This window comes from Salvia splendens, chromosome 10 (assembly GCF_004379255.2).
Source record: "Salvia splendens isolate huo1 chromosome 10, SspV2, whole genome shotgun sequence".
NCBI classification, from domain to species: domain Eukaryota; kingdom Viridiplantae; phylum Streptophyta; class Magnoliopsida; order Lamiales; family Lamiaceae; genus Salvia; species Salvia splendens.
The window spans coordinates 14,047,785-14,072,433 of record NC_056041.1 but is presented as its reverse complement, the minus strand read 5'-3'; the positions used below and the strand labels follow the sequence as shown (position 1 = coordinate 14,072,433).

The following is a 24,649-nucleotide window of genomic DNA, read 5'->3' as shown; positions in this document are numbered from 1 at the left end:
ACGATAATCCGACACGAATCCGCACGAAATTATTGGGTTTGGGTCAAGTCTTATTGGATCCGTGTCCTTATCGGGTTGACCCATTAAGAACCCGATAATTTCGGGTTGGGTTCGGGTCGGATACGGGTAACCCATTAAGAAATAATATTATTATTTTTATTATTATTTAAAAAAATATATATTACTTTAATTTTTTAATTTCTTATAAATTAGGTTTAAATAGTATAAAATGAATTTTAATTGTGTAAATTAAGTAAAAAATTAAGGTTTAATCGTGTAATATTAGGTTTTAATCGTGTAATATCAGGTTCGGGTTGTTATCGTGTCGTGTCAACCCATATTATATCGTGTCGATAATGGGTTCGTGTCGGGTGCGGGTCGTGTTCGGATTTGAAGGTAACAGGTCGGGTTCGTGTTCGGATTTACAGTTTTCTTAACAGGTCGGGTTCAGGTTAGGCCTTATTGGGTTGGGTCATTATCAGGTTGACCCGATAACGAACCAATCCGCACGATTTGCCAGCCCTACCTAAATATGAGTATTTGGACTATTTGGACATTAGGTACTAAAAAAAAAGGCAAACATCATTACCATTTTTATAGTTCACTTTAATTAAATTCAGTTATATATACCAAATTGTGTCTTTGGTAGCAGGCTGGAGTATATAAAATTGATCACGGATAGAGCCAAGTAGAGCCGTGAAGTATATATGATAATCATAATTAGTAAAAACATAAAGTGTTTTACTACACTTTCAAACTATTTTGCTAATTTTTAGAGTACCTTTGTCCATCGTAGTGTTTAATTTTGTTTTATTAAACATGAAAATATATCAGATTGTTGTGGTCTAATGATAGAAGCTTCTCTTCAAGTCGAGTTCTCACAACTCTAAATATAAATGGAGAACAAAGAGCATCCGCATCGGTGCTCGATGCGGAGGACGGCGTCCGTGTCGCTGGCACGACACTCCCCTGTCCGCCGCTGGCACGGCTCTGCTCGATACATTGAGCACGTCCGTGCCGCTGAGCAGGCTGACGTGGCGCGACGGGATTGGCCAACGACAAAGCTGTTGGCATTTTTAATTTTTTTAAAAAAAATTGAATTTAATTTAAAAAATCTTTTTTAAATAAAAAAATATTTTCCCACTTCCCAATAAATTATATCCGTTTTCTCCCCACTCTTAATTTATTTTTTAATTTTTTTCCCCAAAATTCACATTTTCATCTATAAATACCCTCACTTCCACACAAAAAATTTCCCACCACACTGCACAATTATCATCTAAATTTTCTCATGTAAATTCTCTTATCAATTCTCAATATTTCACTCTTACAAAAAAAATGTCCGGCTCCGGCGATCACCCATCCGACTCCCACTGTTGGAACCACGAATGGTTCGGCTCACAACCATTTCCTAGTCCGGAAACGCAATGCTCGGCCCCTCCTCAAACCCAAGGTTCTCAAGTTTCGGGTGGCTACCGGCCTTACCCGGTGGACGACCAAGATGCTCCCGATGGGCGATACGGGTGGGCACCCGAACCCGGATGGGGAGGGAGCGACGGCTCTCAAATTCCTCCTACTCCTACTCCTACTCCTAGCGGTGTCCGCACCCCGTACACTCCGGCGGAGATGGATTAGTTATTCAAAGCCTATTTGATTATCTCCGAAGATCCGGATGTTGGCACGAACCAAAGCGGGGATATGCTTTGGTGGCGCGTCTCTCGCCGGTACAATGAAAACCGCCCGGATGGAACCATCGAGCGCAATGAGAGTATGGTGCGCAATGCCATCTTCAGAGCCAACGAAGAAATACAAAAGTTACAGGGGTATTACCTCCAGGAAGAGCGGTCGGCGGGGAGCGGCAGGAGCGAGCTCGACATCATCAGTGCCGCGTTGGCGACCTACGAATCCCAACATTACAAACCGTTCAAGTACCTCATTGCTTGGCAGAAGGTACGCCATCATCCGAAGTATAAGGGAGACGTATCATCCTTCTCCAGCTCCTCCAGTAAACGGTCGAGGTCGGTATCCCTATCCGACGCCGGCGAGGATGAGGTGGCTAACCAGCTTGCCGGAGCTAACTTGGGTAGCCCCGACGCCGGCCCGAGCAGTTCCCAACGCCGGCCGCAAGGAAGGAAGAGTGCGACAGCCAATCGCTGTCGCGCCGCGACTCCATCCGCCCCTGCTCCCACTCCCTTTGTGCCACCTCAACCCCCCACCAACTCGTTGTGGACCCTTTTGGCTCAACTCAATTTGGCCGACAGGTCTCGGATGACTCCCGAGCAACTTGATTCACATTTGGCAATGATACGGGGTCTCCGAAAAATATTGGGGATAGGGCCAGAGGACTAGTCTTCCACTGGGGTATTTTTTAGCCTTTAATTATGTAATTTTTAATTTGTAGGATTTTAATTATGTATTTTATATTTTTTATGATTTTAATTATGTATTTTTTATTTTTTAGGATTTTAATTATATAATTTTTATTTTTAGGATTTTAAGTTTGTAATTTTTATTTTTTAGGATTTAATTATGTAAATTTTATATTTTAATGTATTTTTAGTAATTGAAGTATTTAAATTAAATAATGGAATGATGGAAGCTTTGAGCATGTTCTTGCGGAAGAGCATGAATGTTGGTGTTTTGCTCTTGAGGAAGAGAAGGGAGTAGAAGATTAATAAAAGTGGGTTCGGGCCCACATCCATGCTCTTGTCAAAGAGCATAGATGTATACGCTCTAATGTCACCACTTTTTTTTAGACAAAAATAACTAAATGTTAAATTTTGTTTCAATAATGGAGTACATAATTTGCACAATAGTATGCTATTATTATTATATATTTGTGTTTATTTTCTATTACACTTACGATTAATTGGAACTTCTCCCAACAATATAAATTTCTCACTGTCAATACTTATAGAGTCATTCACACACAATATAAAAAATTGGTCATCCGTGAGATTCTATTCTGGTACTACATTGCTTTCGAAAAATATGCATGCACATTTGATTTGTTCTCGTATTATATAAAGATTCTCATTTAAATTATTTATTGCGTATAAATTTATAGATATGCTATTGTAATTAACGGTGGCACACCAATTATAGTACTACAACTATGAAAAAAAAATGTGGGATTGTTAGGTGGCATGATATGACTGGGACAGTTAGAATCTAATCAATAATTCTCAGCGGCGATTATTCCGGAATTAAATGTAGTTAATTTTTTTTGTTGGATCCGTTGCATTGGGATATGCTTTCCGATACTAGAGAAGATGGTGGGCCTGCCTCTAGATTCTTGACCAAATTTTGGGATGTCATCCTATTATTTTTTAATAAATTTATCACTTCAAATTAATATTTTATTACTAAATATTTTTTGTGGTAGCATGTCGTCTACCGATTAAAATAATCATATCATATCGATTTATTATATTTTACGTAGAGCATAGGTTAGAATTCTTATAAAGTGGAGAATATGCTAGTAGGCTTGATTGGTGTTCCATGATTGCTTTCCGTTGATTTTGCTATTTATGTTTTAACTTTTAATTAAACACATAAAGAAATTTTCTTCTAAGAGTCACAAATTATGCTGTTATATTGAGAAAATAATGTCATTTTCTGGAAAAATATTGTGTTTTTAAAATAAATAAATAAAATTGCAATTGCAATGTTGTAAACATCTCGTGAATATAACGAATTGGATAAAATTAAATATTTAATTATTTCACCCTATGCGATATTAGCTTGTAGTTCTACTTCGGCAGTGGTGGCTCATTGATTCACGAAATGGCATTTAAAATATGGGTACAAAATACATAATTAAATCTTATCAAGTAGCACTATATTAGGAAAGATCGTGAATATTTAGTACTACTATGGACATTGTTAGAACTTAGAACAATAAAATTAGATCCACAAAAATTGGACAATAAAAAAAAAAAGCAATGATCACATTTGACGAGTCTCAGATGCGATAATAAAAAAAACTCTCCTATATACGAGATTAAGTTATCTTATACTCCAAATTCGTCACTACTCACTAACTCACTCTAGCAAAATGTGTATGCATAGGTACATACCCCAATAAATCGTACATACACACTTTGCAATTTCTATTGCACTAGTATATTTAATTATAGGAAACGTGTTAAAACCAGCTATTATATGTTATCGATTTGGATAAAAAAAAGCTTAAGTCAGAAGAACGGTGATCAAGAATCTAATTAACAAGATGACATAAAAGAAGTTTGCAACCTAACACAAACCAAGTAAATAACTATATAATGCTTACACATTTACCACAATCAGATAAAGAGGGCACACGAAGCACATGGAAAACATGCATCGAAATCACAAAGCAAGCTAGACGCGATGTGGATAAGAGCAATAACTACAAACTGAAGACAAGAAAATGTCATCTTTTTAGTGGCTTTGATTTCAATTCCTTATACATTTTTCCCCTTAGGAAAGAAACTATGGATACCACCATTTGATTCACGAACCTAGCATCAACAATAATATCCTCTTCTCGACCACTCATTTTGGATCCATCTTTTCAAATATTAATTTTTTGAGCCACCAGATGGACCATGTTGTCTTGTAGAAGAGGGGATCTCCATATTTTTTTATCAGACTAGGAGAAAGGTACGCCCATCTAGCTAAGAAAGCACGAGACCAGGTCATTATGCAAACAAAAAGGATAACTTTCGATGACTACACTGAAATACCACAACCTATTGGAACACTTAAACCGAAAATGACATAATCAGCAATCTCTTATTCCTCCTTGCAAAAGACACATAAATTGCTTAAATATCGAAGAACCCAAATCCAAAAAATATGTCCTTTATGTTGAGTCTTTCCAAAAGGATAAACTACATCATGAATTTTGCATGTCATGTGGCAACTTTTATCTATGCCAATCTTCCATGGCAAACCTAATTGCTTTCCTCTTCATGTCCTACTATCAGATTAAAGATGCTATGAAATTTTAAGTGTGGCAAGACAAAATGTGGTTGGGACCTTATCTCTTACTACAAAATGAGTACTATATGGCTATGGGGCACATGGCATCAAACCAAACCGTAGATAATTTTGGTTTTGAAATTGATAGGAAAAATTTCATTAATGTATGGATCAATCCTATGTAGAGTTATTGGAGATGTTTGGTGGAAATTTGTTAGTGTTTTGTATGAGAGATTGTGATGCTTTGGAAACAGACACATAAAAGAAACTCTTGATGGTGGATTACTCTCTTCTAACTTTGAGTTCGTAGTATAACTTAATTTCAAACATTTGTTGTATAGTTTTATTTTAGGATGATAAAAATATACATATTATTTGGCAAAAGGCAGGCAAACGTTCGTTCATTAGGTCATGATGGTCATAAATGGTACTTAGAGAGACTAATGTGAGAATAAATTAAACTAAAAGTGCAGGCAAAAATACAGTAGCCTAGTAAAGTGGAATCTAATTGCAAATTGAAACCCTAAAGAGAACTTTTAAAAATAATATATGCAGGCAACATTTTTTTATTGAATTTTACCGAAAAGAGAAAAAGGAGAAAAAGAGAAAAAAAGAAAGCAAAAGAATCAACAAACTTAAAGAATTCAACCAATCATTTAAAGACTACTGCACATTTAGTTATGACATTGGGGCATTGCCACCCACTAGAAAAAGATTACTTATTAAGTAGTTGAGTGTGTGACACTGACAAGTGGGTTTTAATTTTTATAGATGTCATTTTAATCAATGCTAATCTCATAGTTGTATATATTCTTTATTACTATTATTTTTATCTTGAAGATTTGGATTGCAAACAATATTCACTTATGATGTTAAGAGTATAAATTTTGCATATTTTTTCTTGGATTAGTTTTAGTACCGTTTATAAGTAGTGATCTCATGACTCGAATGATGTTGAATTCCGCAACTGCATTCTAAAGTTATAGTATACTATTATGTGGACATTTATTTATAACAAAAGAATTCTAGTCTTTGACGTTTCTTTTTTACACTTTAAATGGGAAAAGTGTGTTTTTCGACTATTATACCCTTGTTCTCTTTTTTCCTCTAATAATAATTCAATACAAATATTCTATCTAGTTATTATATAAAGTTTTTTACCATAAATTATTTGCTACCCTCAATTGATGTTTATAAAACAATATCACACCATCGTAAAAAGTAAAAACATAATAACTTAAAGGTGCAAATTAAAGATTAATACTGATAATTGATATTCTTATGATCTATAATTATATAAATATAAATTACTATGACAAATAAATATTACCCATCATATGTCGCAAAAAAATACTAATACACACCCAAATACTACACGAGTCAATAAAAAAAATGGATAGCTAGTATGTTATGTGTGTGAAGAAAGCCCCACATTATTGGTTTTGTTATGTCAGTTCCTTTTATTTTGTGAATAAGTGTAAAAAATGAGTATTATAAGTGTAAGGAAATTATGTCCAAAAATTAAAAAAAAAGTTCAAAAATTGTACAATGGGCGTCTCAAAATAACAAATTATGCACTATTGTGAGAAAGAAGAAGTATAAACATCATTATTATGCACATAAAATATAAAAAATGTTATTCCATGTGAATAATATCAGTGATCATTAATTTAGATATTTATTCATAATTATTAGACTTAGAACAATTCATACATGAATGTATGAATATATAGATAAGAGAGATAGGAACATGGGTAGTGATACTTGGTTTTGTGTGAGATAGAGATGGTGCATTTAAGTGGTGAGAAAAGGTATGGGCAAATGAAATGCATAATCTGGATAGGATGACAAGTAGATAATATACTAAAGGGTGCAAATGAAAGCTTAGCTCAATACTCTGAATATAAACTAAAATGATTTGCACACAAATCCATTCCTAGCACATGCGATGTGTATAAACACTTTTTAGGAAATGGGTCCATTATAGCTTTACCTAATTTTTTTCTGGTTTTTATGACTTGACCTAACTGCTTAGCCTCATCAAATTCAATTAGCCACTCATGAATACATTACCCTAATTCAGCCCAAGTTGGCAATAGTTACACCAAAAAATTGACACCTTAGATGACAAAAAACAAAAACATGGAAACACATGCAGACAAAGATGACATAACATGTGTTCTAATGGTAAAGTGGTAACGCATGATCGGCTAAAGGTCTCGGATTCTAGATAACCATATTTTGATTCCTTGTAATAAAAAATAGTACTATTAGAGAGAAAATAGTAATTGATGTAAATTAAATGATAGGCGTGCACACAAAAGTTGGATGATACAATGTGACTCAATTTTAAGGAATTACTTTGAGAGACATTTTACGAAATTAATCGTTTTACAAAACATTTTTTCACCTTTACAAGCAATTTCATTTTAAACATTTGCAGCAGTAAAATTGTGTTGAGTCCCTTTCATCGATTAATGTTGTAGATCACCTAAATAATTTGATTTGAACAAAGTCCAAAACTTATGACATCCGTCAAATGAGAATTTAATTAATGAATAAAATATACAAGAATCTATTACAACAAAGGATCGACTAAAACAAAATCGCTTAGTTTCGCTGAAAAGTGTAATTTTTCAACAAACAAGGAGTACTAGATTATTTTTTCAAGAGGCTTCTTCACTTGATTTCTCTAAAGAAATGAGAGGCTAGCTTTACTGAAAACTTTATGTGGCTATAGACTGCATCTTCGTAATTAGCAATTTACTGGACCACCTCTCTGAATTGAAACAATTTCATCTAATTGGTTAATGTGAAGTTTATTATAAAATTCACTAGAAAGATCGCCTAATCTTAATTTAACAATTCATGAGTCTCTACCACTCAAATTATGAACAAAATCCTACAATTAAAAATGCCAACCAATCGATTGAAAATAAATATAGTGTACCATACATTTACTTTTTTATTATTGAAATATAGATAGAGAGATTGTGACTTTGTTTGTGAGTCACTAAAATACTAATACTAGAGTTTAACAGTTGCCCAAATACTAAAGTCCAATTGAATGTTAACGACCCATTATTGACTATGACTTTGACTATAGCATAATAAGGAATCAAATTTCATTTTGAGTTTCAAAAAATTGACTTATCGTAGTAGTAATATTTACGGTGGAATTTTTCCACAACATATTTCCAAATTCCAATAATAGTCATCCATATTGAAGTTTCTTGCTTTGTAAGTCAAGAGTATTGCGTAAATAGAGTAATTAATTAGCATATTATAATTTTTTATCATATACTACTAGTAGATTACCGTGGCACAAAGCTATGAGCCAAGTAGATTACCGTATGCACGCTCAACATTTCAAACACGAGTTCACGAATCTCCCAATTAAGATGAACTTTCTCATACAAAACACTTCAAGTCGATAAGCTATATAAGATTTTTGTACAAATAGCAACCATGGAGTATAGTTATCCATTTAGATCAGATTTTTTAGTCTCCGGTATAGCCAATCGACTAAAGTTTTTCTTAAATACGAATTGAAATAGAACCAAAATCGATCATTTCGGTTATAAAAAAAAACTAGCCTTATTTGCTTTCATTTTATTAGCAATTAAACAGTAATTAATTAACCAAATATTCATCCTTAAATATATTAGAAAAAATATTTGGCCACGATACAATTGGCCATAATATATACTCCCTTACTTCCTTCGCTAAAAAATACTACTTCGATTGTAGATGAACGAATTTTAATACAAAAAATAATAGCGAAATAAAAAAAAATATTTGGGGTGATAGTAGTGGAAATTGGACCGTCTTAATAGAGAGAATAACTTGCTAGAATTTGATGTAGAAACTAATTTTAATAGATAATTTAAAATAAAAATAAAAAATAATTTTTTATGAACAAATGTCTACTTAATAAAGAGCTTTGTAGGGTTAAACTTAAATACTACTAGAGTACTAGATACAGAGAAATACTGTTACGCAAACCGGCTCACGTTCTGTATTTATTTATTAAATCATGCGTCAGCTATATTCCCTTTAATTTATTTGGATCCATTCTTAGTCAACATATGTAAGCCGTTTGTTTCAACTAAATTTCAAACAATATAATAAAGAATTGATTGCAATTAATTTCTGTATTAGACCTTCTTTTTCATTATACAGTATTTAATTTGTTCCATTCCGAATTCAATTCTTTAGGTCCACGAATTGAATGCAAAGTTCAATTTCAAGTTTCCGACTCTTCGATTCAATCACAAATAATATATGCACATTTTGTTAATTAGTTTGTCTTTCCGTCCCTTAAAAGGCTAATATAAACTTTTCTTTGGGGCTATAGGTATACAAAATTCGATCTACGAGACATCGATATACATCACTACTTTTATGCAATCAAACCTTTTTATTGGATTCATTAGAGTGAATCCCATCGTGAATACACCATTTTAAATAATTTCAATTCACTCTAATGAATCCTAGGATACACCATTTTAAGAGATATTGGAATAATATGGTGAATCTTGTGATGTTCGAACACTTATTCTTATAAATAGTTCAATAAATCAAACAATCAATCAATATGAAAGTGAATAATGAAAATTGAAGAAGGAAATTATGGTGTCACGTGGGATCTTGGATAATACTCCAATAAGAAGAAGACAAAACCTAATGGCTCTACTATACCAACAAATGTCCAACAACACAACACTAGAACTAGTAAAGTATACCTGAACATTTAATTTTAGCTTAATGAAAGATTGTATGCAACCACTAGGAACTTTAATAAATCTTCAATGAAAAAGAATGGTGCTCTTTTGAATGTTCATAAAATGTTCAAAGTTGCTCTCACAAATCCTAATCCGAGTATTTTTACTAAAGAAAAAAAAGGAGTTCAAAATTTGCAAAAAGAGAGTAAAATCATGCTTCTGTCAAAGCCTGCGGGTCGCTTGAGTGTACACCCAACGACTCGCTGGGAAGGTTGTGTCCTCCGGTGTAGTTTCAGCTGGTCGCTGGTTGTGTACCAAGCGACATGCTGAAACGGTGCTTCTCCCTACTGCGTGATTCGCCGTAGTCCGTCGGCTGGTCAGCTGGCTCCCACTTGATTTTGAGCACAACTCTCGGCCATCAGGATTCCAAACAAAAGTTGTTTCTTCCATGCTTAAGCTCCTAATGAAAGTGGCCAAGGCATCTTGCATCCTTTAGGTTATAACTCTCGTCTCCTTGAACGAGTTCTCCATATGATGCGTGTTAGCCAGATTCACATCACGCTTTCTCCATCTGCCAACAAATGTCCAATTTTTGTTGTTACGAGTTTTAAGAAATTGTTCGATGTATATAAGAAATTGGGAGAAAAAGTTAATGGAATGTGAATCATATTTTTATATTAATTTTATATTGTAATGTGATTGATATTAGTTAGTGGAACATGGGTTCATTTGCCAAATATAGTAAAAGTAAGAGTATGAGATATTTATTGATGGATGGTAGAAAAAGAAAAAATGAGACAATTAATGGTAGCTGAGAGAGTAAAAGTTAGTTCTCTAAATAAAGAACTATGGTTCTTAGAGCATCTCCAATGGCGGACGTCCGGTCGGACATCCGGTCGGACGTCGCGACGGGCGACCCGGACGTCCGCCATTGTGGCGTTTAGGGTCGGATACGGACGTCCCGTGAGGACGTCGGGTGTCCTCGGACGTCCCTGCGACGGGCGGGCGGACGTCCGCCACTGTGGCAAGGGTCGGACGTCCAGCTCGGACGTCTGAAATTTTTTTATTTTTTTTAAACCCTATATATACGGCTCGTTGAACTTCATTTCATTTGCACCACTTGTTGTTAACAAGTTTCTCTCTTCTTTTACTACAAACTCACATAACAGGCTTGGATTGCAATTGTCGAGGATCTCTATGTCGGTGCCAACCAGCATATTGACAGACTGTGGCATCGGATCGCTGAAGCCTACCACACACACAAACCGGCTGGGGCGAAGCGTCGCCTTCCCGAACAGTGCCGGAAACAGTGGGAGCGGTTGAGGCCTAAGCTTAGTCGATTTGCTGGCCTCTACCAAAACAACCTCCGCCAGGCAAGCATCGGTATGTCCGAGGAGGATGTCCGGAACCGTGCCTTTGCTCAGTACCCTGACAGAGCCTTGAAATTCAAACAATTCGACCAGTGGGAGGCCTTTCTCGTGGTGAAGGATTCCCCAAAGTTTTGTGGGGGAGTCGAATCGGGCTGGGCGAAGCGGACGAAGATCAATGCTTCCGGTGAATACAGCAGCAGTGCTGGTTCGCACGAGCTCCCGGAAGCCGACGAATTGTCCCCGCTACCGCAATCAGACTCTCGCCGTCGTCGTCGCCCGGTTGGGCAAAAGGCTGCGCAGCGGAGGGCTAGGGGAACCAGCGGCGGTAGCGGGTCGTTCGAGGTCGAATCGGAGGCCCCTGCTCCCCAAGAAGATATCGACCGCCTCGCCCGCGCGCAGTTAAAGACAAGCTTGGTCCGGATCATGCATAGGTGGCATAGCACGACCGATCCGCTGTACAAGAGGATGCTGAAGGATGTCATCGATGGATGTCGGCGCGATTTGGGGATGCCCCCCATTGGAGATGATGGCGCCGAGATTAGCGGAGGGGACGACGGGGGCGGCACGGGCGACGGTGACGGCACGGGCGACGGGGGCGGCACGGGCGACGAGGACAGCGCGGAGTGAGCCGGGGATGTTGGATTATGTATTTTTCTTTTTTTTGAATGACTATGCATTTTGCTTTTTTTCTAACTATGTTTTTTTTATGTTTTATGAATATGTATTTTTACCCGTATTTTGCTTTCCCGTATTCCGTGTCAAATTTATATTTCCGTTTTTACGTAATTAAATTATTGTGATTTTTTTATTGCGGGATGTCCTAGTGGGAAGGGCGGACATAGGAGGGGATGTCCTAGTGACGTGGCAGTGGGATGAGAAGTCCTAGTGAAGTGGCAAGAGGTGTTTTTGGGATGTCCTAGTGGGATGTCCGCCCACTGGAGATGCTCTTAGTTCCTAATAAGTGAATGTCCACACTAGAAATCGAATCTGTCTACAAAATCCATATGTTTGCACTTGAAATGTGATCAATTGTAGTACTTTAGATTCATCGACAACATGAACCATAAGTACATTTTTCATTTTTATATTGTTCATATTTAATATGTAATCATTGTGTGTATCATTAATAATGTAAACTTTTTTGCAGATAATTTTTTGATATAACTAAATACAAAGATTTAACTTCACTAATTAACGTTATAAATGTTTAATCCATGCCATAAAAATATAAAATGAATTACCCTCCAATCATAATCTCTATGTTCTAGAAATTATGATTAATATTCCTTTGTTTAATTCTTTAGATATTGTGTGGCCGTGTGGGTATATCTTATTATTGAGTTCTAATATCAAATATTTCGGGCTATTATTAGAGTGGGCCGCTTGCTAAAGCCTAACCCATTAAAGATTTACAGTAATATGAATAAATTAGAATACGGGTACATTGATTTCAAAGTTTTAACTGATGCTTATTAATTCCTGATTAAATTTTATTAATTCCAACAATTTTTTCATTTCTCATAATGATTCAACATTTCATTACTAAGTATTATTTTAGTATTTGGATGAATCCATGGCAGTTTGAGAAAACCAAAATAACATGTTACTTTAAAACGAACCAAAATACTTGAATCTAAGAAATCATCAATACACGAACTGATGCTCCTAACCACAATACTTAGAGCATCTCCAATGGCGGCGAGCGGGCCGGCTAGCCGATTTCCGGCGCTCGCCGGTCCGCTCGCCGAACCATTGGAACAGGCGAGCACCATTTCGGCGAAAAAATCGGTGAGCTCTGGCCGATTCGCGAGCGCTCGCCGGTCTGCTCGCCGCCATTGCAGGCTCAGGACCGGCGAGCAATCGGCGAGCGAATTTAATGATTTTTTTTAAATTTTCGAAACACTATATATACGCGATTTGCACGTCATTTTCATTCACACCACTTGTTTTAACGAGTACACTCTCTATCTTAATTTATCTACAAGATCAACAACGAGAAATGAGCAACGTTGGTGGTAGTAGTGATGGTAGTGGTGAGGATGAAGAGGAGTATGATCGTCGAATGAACGAAGCGTTAGAGGCCTATACGAACCGTGAGATTGATCGGCTGCTGCAGAGGGCCTTGCAGCCGGCAGTACCTCGACCACGACCAGTTGTCCACCACCGAACAGTGATTGAACGTGATCACGTAGCTGCACATCAGCGCCTATACGCAGACTACTTCACACATGAGCCGCGGTTCAACGACATTCATTTCAGGCGTCGTTTTAGGATGAGCAGAGCCCTGTTTATGCGTATTGTTAACGCCTTGGAGCAGCGATATCTGTATTTCCGCTTCAGGCACGATGCGGCTGGCATACCCGGCCACACACCTATTCAAAAGTGCACTGCGGCAATCAGACAGTTAGCCTACGGAGGCGCGGGAGACATGTGGGACGAGTACCTCCACATCGGTGAGTCGACTGCCCTTGAATGTATGAAGTATTTCTGTCAGGGCGTGATTGAAATTTTCCGTGATCAGTACCTTCGAAGCCCTACTCGCAAAGACTGCCAGTATCTGATGCAGATGCACGGGGAGAAGCATGGGTTCCCGGGTATGTTAGGCAACATAGATTGTATGCATTGGGAGTGGAAGAACTGTCCCGCTGCCTGGAAGGGGGGGTTCTGCACGACCGGCTACAAGGGAAAGAATCCCACGATGATCTTGGAGGCCGTTGCTGACTACCGGCTATGGATTTGACATGTGTATTTTGGGATAGCCGGGTCGAACAACGACTTCAACGTCCTCAACTCGTCGCCCCTTTTCAACGAGCAGTGCCAGGGCGTCGGTCCGGCCATCAGTTTTGTCGCCAACGGGACCCAACATGATATGGGCTACTACTTGGCGGATGGGATATACCCTAGGTGGCCCGTCTTTGTGATGACGATCAAATGCGTATCGGATGAGAGGAATGCCTACTTTGCGGAACGCCAGGAGTCGGCGCGCAAGGACGTGGAGCGTGCATTTGGTGTGCTCCAGTCTCGATGGGCGGCAATTAGGGGTCCAACGCGTTTGTGGCATATCGACTGCATTGCTGATATAATGTACGCCTGTATTATCATGCACAACATGATTGTCGAAGATGAAGGTGTACGACTGACTAGTTGGGCCAACGAGGATAATGAAGCCGGTCCAAGCCACATCATAGCCGCCCCCAACGTACGAAATGGGGTCCCGCACGATGAAGCCGGTCTCCTCGAAGCACATGCCGACATGCGCCAAACGGATGCTCATATTCGACTCCAAAAGGATTTAATTGAAGAGTTGTGGGCACAGAGGATTGCACGGCGTTAGTTTTTTTAATTATGTAATTTTTTTATATGTACTTTTTTTAAAATGTAAATAAAATAATTGGATTTTCCCGTATCTGTGTCGTAAATTTAATTCCGTATTTTGTGAGATTGTCAATTATTTGTTTTATATAATTAGGGGTGATGTGGCTAGGCTATTGCTGAGCTATATGCTTGTCCTGATGATGTGACAGGAGGAATTTTAATGCTGATGATGTGGCAGGAGGAGTTTGTGGGTGGGCTATTGCTGGGCTATTGCCACTGCAGATGCCCTTATTAATTTATAATAATAACAAAACACTTGAATTTGAATATGATCATACTAGTATTTCGTCAATACACAATAATTATATTTGTAATAGTGAAATGAGTAATAATTGAGACGAAAGTTATAATTTATTTAGTTTTGTACTTATTGAGATTATATAGATTTTACTGAAATTTATTAATTCCAAACATTTTTATATTTGTCACAGTTTATATGTATCAGCAAATCGGCAATAGTGATATTTGGATATATCCATGGCGGCGAGAGGCCTCCTAGCGCCGTTCCACTTTCATTACAAATTCACGGCGGCGGCTCCCGTACCTACCTGCACTTCGTGGCTACGGAAAACCTCCCTCCGACGCCGCCGCCATGCTCTTTTCTTTTGCAGCCACAGCCGGCCTCCGGAAACCGACATCTCCAACTACAGACTTCAATTCGCCCAAAAAATGGCGATGGCCGGCCTCAATCCAAATCACCGCATCGGTAAATAGCTATTCCGCTTGCAATTTGCTTATTTTTATCTACTTCTTCAATCAATGCATATAAATTTGGTCGTTTCTGTATTTAATTTAACATGAACTTCCGACGAGCTTACAGTTGTCCGAGTTTTCTCTCACTTTTTTTTTTCAAAATAATCGTAGTTGAGTTAGTCTCATGAAATATTAGAGCATTATTTTGTGCACAAAAGCAGTGTTATTGATCAATTATATCTATTCAGATTCTGAGGTTTTCATTTCTACAAAATTGGAGCTTAGTTTGGTTCGGTGACATGAACATATAACCAGTCGTTATGTTTTATGTATGTAGTTTTATGCATCATAAGGCTAGGTTCCTCTGATATTGGCAATATATGTTTCTTACTGCTTATGGATATAAAAGTTTGACATTTGGCAATTAGATGGAAAAAGGATTAGTTTCAGGCCTATTGCAGTGGTTCCGATGAACTATACAGTAAATGGCTAAAAATGCATCCAGTGAAAACAGGATGACTGAACTGATAGTGAATACGAAAGGAGTATTCTTGCCATGTTTTATGGAGGTCATTTGACAAAGTTATTTGAAGTTCGAACACCAAAGTTATCATGTGACAAAGCTAAAGGGTTAGATGATCGGTGCTATGTATCTTGATTGAGGAATACTGTTCGCCTTATTCATTATGGTTCACTGAAATTTATGTGGTTTTATTTTTTCCGTATCATGGGGCTATTGCTCATAAGGTATTTCTATTGTTTTATCCAGCAATTGCTGTGTCTGGCGGTCCTGATAGCATTGCTCTATGTGTATTAACCCTTGATTGGAAATCTGGCAACTCTAATGCTGCTAACAAAGGAAGAAGCAGGACCATTGATGGTCTCTTAGCAATTGTTGTTGATCATGGGTTGCGAACAGAGAGTGCAGAGGAAGCAGATCTTGTTCGCGGCCGAGTTTTAGATATGGGTAATTCTATCACTTCGTATTTGGATGTTATGGAATTAGAGAATGAAGCTCTAGTTGATGTTATTGGATGATGGATATATAATGTAGGCTGTCTTTAGGAATCAAATGTGAAGTTGCTTCCTGTAAATGGTTGGACGGGAAACCCAAGCTCGGTCACTTGCAAGAAGCTGCTCGAGATAAAAGGTGTCTTCTTATTAGCTAAGTTTCCTTGTTTATTCCTTTCCTGGACATGTAGCACCAACCCCCTAGTGATAGAGTTTACTCTAATCTATGGTCTTAACTATTCAGGTATGAAATTTTACAGAATATATGTATGGAGCAGCGGATTGGAGTACTATTGATTGCACATCATGCAGATGACCAGGTTTTTCAGCATCTCTTTTGTTCTTAGTTTACTTTATTAATTGTTTCTTTAACACGGCCTTCAGCTCTCAAATATCAGGCATATAGTCATTATTAATTGACTCATATGTGCCATTAATAAAATGTAAATTGTGAACATTGTTATATAAAAAATGTGACTGATTGATCTTTATGGTCGAGATTACATGTTTTTGACAATCTCGATTGTTCTATATCAGGCATCTTTTGTTTCTGATGAGAAATCTAATCGATTTTTGTTGGACTAAGTTGGCATATTTGACTATCAAAGTTTTATTATAGAAGTACAAGATAACAGTAATGAAAATAAGAAACTAAGCTCTAAAATTAGTCCAATAACTATTCGTTGAATACAATGTGCCGATTAATAACCTTGTTTTAAGGCATCGATTTCCTAGCTATGTGATCAGGCACAACAACTTGAGCTAATCTATTATCTATTATAACACAAAATGTTATTACGATCTGAGGTACATGCATGATGCAGGCAGAGCTTTTCATTCTCCGACTATCTAGAAACAGTGGTGTACTCGGGCTTGCAGGCATGGCTTTTACTTTGCAAAGGTTTTCAGAGTTTCCTGACTTTAATGGAAAAGAATCAAAAGCTCATAGCATGTTGATGGTGCGACCACTTCTAGAGTTTTCAAAAGAAGATATGTATAATGTAAGTCTTCATCTTCTTTGTTGGCGTTATCGAAATAATCAAACTTGTCTAGTTATTTTAGTTGTTGTCTTGATTACTTTCCGAAATAGCCATAGAATGATTTTTTTAGTGCTGCAGATATGTCGAGGTGGAAATCAACAATGGGTTGAAGATCCGACGAATAGGAGTCACTTATATGCACGTAACAGGATCCGGGAGTCATTGAGTAACATGTCGTGTAAGTCTTTTACATGGGCTAATCTTTTATCAAAATTAATAATGATGACACAAGTGTTGTTGTGGAACAAGTCCGATTCTGTTGGTTCAAGTGCTGTGTTGCAAACACCAATTTTCAGTGGTTTGAATTCCAGCGAGTTTCTTAATGTGCTCTATCTTGTGCAGCTTTATTCAAGGCAGAGTTGCAAGCTACTATATCAGCATGTCGAATAACACGATCGCATGTTGAGAGAATCTGTCGCCTCTCTCTGAATAAGGCTGTAACAATCACACCTGTATGCTTCTTCTTTATTGAAGATGCTTTCTTTTTTTATAGAGATACCATGAAGCTAATTTAATTTAAAATGTTTGTACTTTGGTATATTCTGCTAAAGATAAATTCACCAAGAACTTAATGAAAACATATAGTAGTATGTAATACGGGGAAACCTTGCTTTTCCTGACGACCTTGTTCTCCCACCCCTTTTTCAACACCAATGCAGCATGGATATGCGGTCATTGATCTAGGAGTTCTCCATTTGATAGAAGCCAAGGACATATACATTGCAAAATTTGTTACTCTAGTAGTGCAGGTATTTGCTAAATAACATTTCCTCGTTTCATAATTTGACGAAGGTGTGATCCTCTAATGTTTGGCTTAACTCCTAATGCCTTCACTTTTGTGCCCATTAGTTCATATCACAGAGGCATAGGCCAGTTCGAGGGAATGGATTGAAGTTGCTTCTGAACTACCTTCATACTACCCCGTGCAAGGTTAATGTAAATCTGCCTTTCATTTTTAAGCATATCACTGTATATCTCCATTTGTTGAGGTTTCTCCTCTCTTTGCTCTAGCAAGGTTCAGATGTTTGTGCGGGAAGGTGTAATTACTAATAGATTGTTACTGCATTCCCACAGGCTGCTCTGACTGTAGCTGGTTGTTACCTCTGTCCAGCTCCAGGGTCCAAAGGAACACGCGTTCTGGTATGCTGCTCTTCTGATTCGTCTTCACATACGATTTTGAAGTTATGTAGCCAGAACTGCTTGGAGTCGAGCGAGTTAGAGCAGATTGCACTGAAAATCGAAGAAATTGCAGAAAAATCAATGCCAGACCTTTCTAGTGTTCCATTCTTGGATGCAACATCCTCCGAGGCTGTCCTGAATGAAGCTAAAATACACGGCATTCTTAGCAACTCCTCCTACGACAGTATTGTTTCTCTGCAGAAGCAAGAAAGTGAAAATTTCAAGGCAGTGACTGAAGCTACCTCTGACCCTACGTCGGGACATAGCATATCATCTTCAAGCAGATTAATTCATCCTGGGCAAGTAGGGTATTTCATGAACAGATTTCAACTTGACTGGAATGTGCCGGATGTCTCTGTCGAGAAGCTGGGAGCAGAAGGCTGTTGCTTTTGCAGTTCTTGCATATTCGGTGATGAGATGGTGGCTGAAGTCCGCTGCATGGTCGATGCGGATTGGATGTATCTTCGTGATCTTTCCAGAATGACGAAAATGGGAGATTCCTCATCAGAAAATGGCATGGTGAGAATGATTTATGCTAACTTATTAGCTGGTAGAGCACTGGCAACTTTGAAGTCGATTCCAGTTGCTGCGCGGCGAGCATTGCCTGTTCTTGTGAATGCTGAGGGAGTTTTATTAAGCATTCCGGTAGGCAACTCCCTTTTCCTTGCTTTACCGTATTCAAAGATATGCTCATGTTTTTGTTGTTTGATTCCTATCTTATTCCATCATACCGTGCTAAAAAGCATGTAATATGTTGTTCTTGCAGAGCCTCGGCTTCTCGCAATGCCCCCATTTGAAGGTCTCTGCTGTTTTTAGTCCTAGATTGCCGCTAGGTGGAGGGCATAGCTCGTTTTTGTAGCATCGAGGATACAATACTCATTGAGTAGGTTGAAGTTTTGGCTTCAGATACAGATCCAAGATTTTTACTTATGTATATACATATATGTGCCTTCGCCATGATTCGATTTTTACCTGTTCTGTTGGTTAATTCCAGTGAATAAATCGATATTATTGGAAGAATTTAAAAGTGCAAAATTTACAAAATGAAGAATAGAAAGGCAAGAAGTGAGTGATTATCAGAATAATTCGGTCTTCCAAACATAATATAGATCGAGTAATTTAATGGATAACCCCTTCAGGCTCTTATTCAACAAAAACAAATCCTCATCTAATACTACTACAAATAAACACCACTCTATGAAAACAACCACCCACAAGCTACTTTGTGGATGAAAATACAGGAGGTAATTAGTAGTAATTCAAGGATCAAACTTTGCCAAAATACCATAAATTTCACCAAAACAATGAACTTAAATTGCTAGCTTCTGCCCTAGTCAGCTCGGGACTGGCCAGCTCGTGAAGATAAGATGATTCCAACAATAAGACCATAGAGTGCCAGAGCTTCAGCAAAAATGAGAATAAGGATCATTCCAACAAAAAGCTTAGGCTGCTGCGCGTTAGCCCTGCAAAAAATTAATGATTGATTATTCAAAATGAAAAAGAAACCAAAAAACAACTAATGAATTTCCATAAAGTAAGCATTGTTTCTCCCAGGAATTGCTTATGAGGAGTTTAACTGCAAGAATGTTGAACCATCAAAGCTGCATAACTACAGGCTACAACATATTTAGCGGAATAAATGTTACATTATACATAGTACCATACTAGATATTGATTCTCCATGAACATCTAGATGCACGACCAATGTTCAAAAGATAAATCTAAATCAAATACTAGAATATGAGTTACACTACTTATATAAGTATTCAACAAGACGCTTTTACATCCATTCAGCAACATGCAATATTAATGAGTGCACAATGAAATCAAGAACAATCTTGTAAAGAGGAAGATTGCAGGGGTACAATTGGTGTCTGGTTACTATGGCAAGCAAGAATAACAATTAGTTGATGAAGAAAAAAGAGCAGGCAAAAATCACAGGCTGTGCAAATGATGATCCCTTCACCAAGTTTGATGAATGCAGGACTCAATAAGTCTGAACCAAGTTTATTAGTTTAAATACACTCCAAGAATTCAAAAAGAATATTATCAAGTTGAAAATCATCACTAGTAGAAAAAAAAAGGCAAAAGGGACCATCTTATATTTCAAGTCTACTTTGGGATAAACACAATTATTATATTGCAAGTCCCCTCTCCTATATTTTGACCAATGGAAGTTCTGTCTTTGTTCCTTACACTCCGGGGGGAATTCACTTTAGTTATAAGATGTATAGATTAAAAAAAATTGAAACTAATCTACTGTTGACTTTGATGGATTGGTTAATTTTGAACTTGTTTGACCATCTTATACTTCAAGCACTCAATTCCATGTTTGTTCAATCTTCCTATAACTTAGAGCAATCACCTCCTTATAGTATGGAAAGAGATACTTTTTATCCTATAATACATCACTGAAAGTAGACGTGGAACAATGCCGAGATTAATTAAACTAAAGAAACCTTCCACACTGATCAACTATCCCAAAAATTCACCTCCACGTAAACCAAATCTTAAACTTGATATCCACCAAAATCAAACAAAAAAAATAGCAGACAAAAAACTAAAATTAAATTCATACCAAACATGAAACAAAGCATACCTAACACCAGCATCTCCCACAATGCCAATAGCCATCCCAGCAGCAAGTCCAGCAAGGCCACAAGCCAATCCCGAAGAGAGATGAGCATAACCGTCGAAGAGATAGTACGACTTAGCCTTAGGGTTAATACCAGTGCTGATAATCACAGCAATAATCAATCCATATATACCCAAAACACCAGCCATAACAACCGGCACAATGGATTTCATCACCAGCTCCGGCCGCATCACCCCCATCGACGCCACGCCAACTCCACTCTTCGCTGTTCCGTAAGCCGCACCCATACCTTCAATCGAAAAAAAAAAGTAGATCACAAATTCACGGAAAAATAAAATTATGAACACTGAAACACAATTGAGCGTATAGATAGGGAGAGATCCGTGGAAAAACAGTCCCAATCAATGAATCACATCGAAATTGAAAGGGAGTGGGGATAATTCAACAAACAAATCAATGAATTGCGGTTGGTGCTTACAGGAGAAGACGAGCGCGGCAGCGGCGCCGAGAAAGCCGAAGAAGGGAGCAGTTTCATCGCCGCTGAAGGTAGACGACATCTTCGTTTCAGATCGAATTTAGAGTGAAAAATCACGAGCAATTTCTGCTTGTGTTTGGATCACAGAGAAAGAGACAAAGCAACAGAGCGAGAGAATAATGAGTTCTATTTTATCGCGAAATATAATTCGTCGATCAATTATTAAATTAAAAAAATATCGTGGATCTATTCATCCAGGAATAACTGACATATACACATAATATTTTTAGGATTTTATAAATTTGAGAAATAATCTTATGACTTTAAATTTAAATTAAAGACGGGTGAAATATATATAAAATTTGAATATAATAGTTTCAGTAAATGGTTAGGAGAGGTTTAAATATTATTTTGATTTACCAAAATTAAGTGACCGAAAGTAAACCGTTGCAATTTTACTTCCTGAAAAAAAGGTAGGGGCTGTATTTGAGCCTTAATATATTATTAAACAGGCCCATTTCAGTTTGTTGGCCAGGCCCAATTTGAGAAATAATCTAGTGCCATTTATTGAAAATTTTCAGATTTGTGGTAGCTTCGTTTAGTAATAAAACAAGATTCAAGAACAAAACAAAACTTCTAAAAGTATAATTATATAATCACCCTACTATTTAGCTTACCACCAAAGAGATACAATAGATTTTTACTTTTTCCCAAGTATTACAACCATCTTATCATTCATCATGGAATATGTAGTAATACTTCTTTCGTCTACCAAAAATATGCAACAACCTCACTAGACATTCATAAAAACTTGCAACTTTCGTTTTTCGAACATTACTTCTTACGATTTAATTTGATGTAACAATTTTCTTACTAACCAACTCATGCCATTTATAGTATTGCATAATTTTTTTATGGACAGAGAGTATTATTTCCTAATTTATCATTCTTTTTTATAGGATGGGTCTCCCCCACTCCCCTTATTTATTGCCCACATGCATGGATCACAATTTATTAGATCCTATATAGGAGTAACATATATGCCTAATCCTCATGTGCAATGAACATATAATTAAGCTGAGATGAGTGAAAAAAAATGTAACAGCATATCTGCAGACTGCATAATCTATTCCTACTAGCCTACTACTAAATGTGTGCAGAGTGGGACCATTTGTTACCTCAATTTATGGACTTCTTTTCTAAATGAAACTAATGGATTCATATTTTTTTGGAGATCAAAGAAGGAATTGATATCATGAAGGAAATAGCATCCATTATTGGATTGATTCTGATATACTGAAATAGACCATTTTAGAGCCGGAATTAAGATGTTTGTGCGCATATTGAGCATTGAGACGTATATATGTTTAGCTTGGGACTTCAATTCTAAATTATTCTTTGTTATGCTTCATAAGTTTTGTATTTAATTTTTGGATTATGTGAAGATTAATACTCCTACTAAATTCTGTGATGCAGATGTAGATATATACATTCTATTTAAAACATTAAAAGAAATTCTTATAGCAAAATGGAAAGTGCAAATTGGAAAAGACACAAACATCTGATATCAAACCTAATCAAACAAATACAAAGGGTGATCAAACCCAATAAAATATGATCAATGATGTGCTTCCTATGATCTATCACTCAAACTTCCTTTCATCTCAAACACATAATTCCTTCATTAAAGAAAACACATATTTTTATTTGGCAGCTTAGACATAACACCTTGCTAGCTGAGATATGCATTACTAATTACAGTTTGGGTTGAATTGTTGAAAATGATCAAGGGTGGTGAGGGATGCTCGGAGGCAGCGGCGGGAAGTGCCCGAATTTCGGGTGGTGGAAGTACTTTGGCGGGATCTTCGGGAGAGGCGGGCATGGCTTCTTCGTGATGGGCACTGGCGGCGGGAGTGGCTTCACCACGACTGGCGGGCACGGCTTCTTCACCGGTGGCTTGTACACTGGCACTGGTGGCGGGAGTGGCTTCACCACCGTTGGCGGGCATGGCTTCTTCACTACTGGTGGCTCTGGCTTAGGCTTGTACACCGGTGGTTTGGGCTTGGGCTTGGGCTTGTACACTGGTGGTTTGGGCTTGGGCTTGTAGACCGGTGGCTTGGGCTTGGGCTTGTATACGGGTGGTTTTGGTGTAGGCGTGTAGACGGGGGCGGGTGGTGGGAGAGGCTCAACAACGGGTGGTTTTGGTGTGGGAGTGTAGACGGGGACGGGTGATGGGGTGGGCTTGTGGAACCAGGGGTGGGTGTAAGGGGGTAGGGTGGGCTTGGGGAGAGGTTTGAACCATGGGTGGGGAGGGTGCTTCCAGTAGGGCAGGAAGGTCTTGGAGGAGCACAATGTGGCTGAGAATTGGAGGGTTTTAGCCGGGGCGAATGTCGTCTTGCCGTTGGTCTGGGACTTGAGGACGATCTTGGAGGCCTCGATGTCGTTGTGGGCGGGGCATGGGAGGGCGGCCGCGCTGTGGAGCTGCGCGTAGCATTTGTTGTTGAGCTTTTGGGAGAGCGAGACCTTGAACTTGCCTTGCTCGTCGACCTCCCCGGATCCGAACCGCTTGACGTCGCCGCTTTCGAGCTTGCAGTCGATGGTCACGCGAAGACCTGCATCATGTTGACTCAAGTCAAATACACGTGATTAAATTACTCTATTCTCAGTTGGTAAGACTTTTTGCAAAGATATGCATCATGTTGACTCAAGTTGATTAATTTACTCTATTCTCAGTTGGTAAGACGTTTTTTCTCTGGTAAATAAACTAGTCAAAGATTTCAGTCAAACAAAACATCATCGGAATTTTTACATTCCACCAACCTAAGTCCATGCATGAATCAAGAACTATACATTGCATGGCAAGTTTATAAAGAAAGAAAAACACACATTTCATGAGAGAGAGATTGGAACCTGAAAATGCCTGAGAAGACTTGAAGTTATTCTGGCTACAATCAGCACACTCAGTGGTTCCGACAACCTCAAAAGTCTTGTCATCTGCACTGCACAAATTCACTGAACCAAACAATATTAAAGACAAGAACAAGAAGCTCTGACATAGGGAATGAACCCCCATTTTTTGGGACCTCTCTCTATTCAAATCAATATATTAGAAATAACCCACAAATATTTGAAACATGTGATGGGAAATGGGTTTTGGTTCTTGAATGAAAATGAAGCACAAATGACAATGTATATATACACATATTTGTAGTAGTGTGATT

General features: G+C 37.8%; 3 protein-coding genes across 3 annotated transcripts; 1 reads left to right on the top strand and 2 right to left on the bottom strand.

The window, feature by feature from the left end:
- The first annotated feature begins 14,872 nt into the window (after window positions 1-14,872).
- Window positions 14,873-19,328, top strand: LOC121751062. The gene is made up of 11 exons (XM_042145776.1): window positions 14,873-15,140; window positions 15,897-16,094; window positions 16,193-16,277; window positions 16,383-16,458; window positions 16,963-17,139; window positions 17,257-17,356; window positions 17,521-17,630; window positions 17,838-17,927; window positions 18,028-18,108; window positions 18,253-19,002; window positions 19,124-19,328. Exons 1-11 carry the CDS (start codon window positions 14,912-14,914, stop codon window positions 19,214-19,216), a joined length of 1,989 nt encoding a protein of 662 aa, XP_042001710.1. The 5' UTR covers window positions 14,873-14,911; the 3' UTR covers window positions 19,217-19,328.
- A 102-nt stretch (window positions 19,329-19,430) lies between these two features.
- Window positions 19,431-21,633, bottom strand: LOC121751064 (V-type proton ATPase 16 kDa proteolipid subunit). The gene is made up of 3 exons (XM_042145778.1): window positions 21,432-21,633; window positions 20,957-21,242; window positions 19,431-19,820 (listed from the first exon to the last, which is right to left on the bottom strand). Exons 1-3 carry the CDS (start codon window positions 21,508-21,510, stop codon window positions 19,688-19,690), a joined length of 498 nt encoding a protein of 165 aa, XP_042001712.1. The 5' UTR covers window positions 21,511-21,633; the 3' UTR covers window positions 19,431-19,687.
- A 1,337-nt stretch (window positions 21,634-22,970) lies between these two features.
- Window positions 22,971-24,612, bottom strand: LOC121751063 (proline-rich protein 4-like). Its single transcript, XM_042145777.1, has 2 exons — window positions 24,339-24,612; window positions 22,971-24,040 (listed from the first exon to the last, which is right to left on the bottom strand). The coding sequence occupies exons 1-2, from the start codon at window positions 24,499-24,501 to the stop codon at window positions 23,214-23,216; spliced, it is 990 nt and encodes a 329-aa protein (XP_042001711.1). The 5' UTR covers window positions 24,502-24,612; the 3' UTR covers window positions 22,971-23,213.
- Window positions 24,613-24,649: the final 37 nt, after the last annotated feature.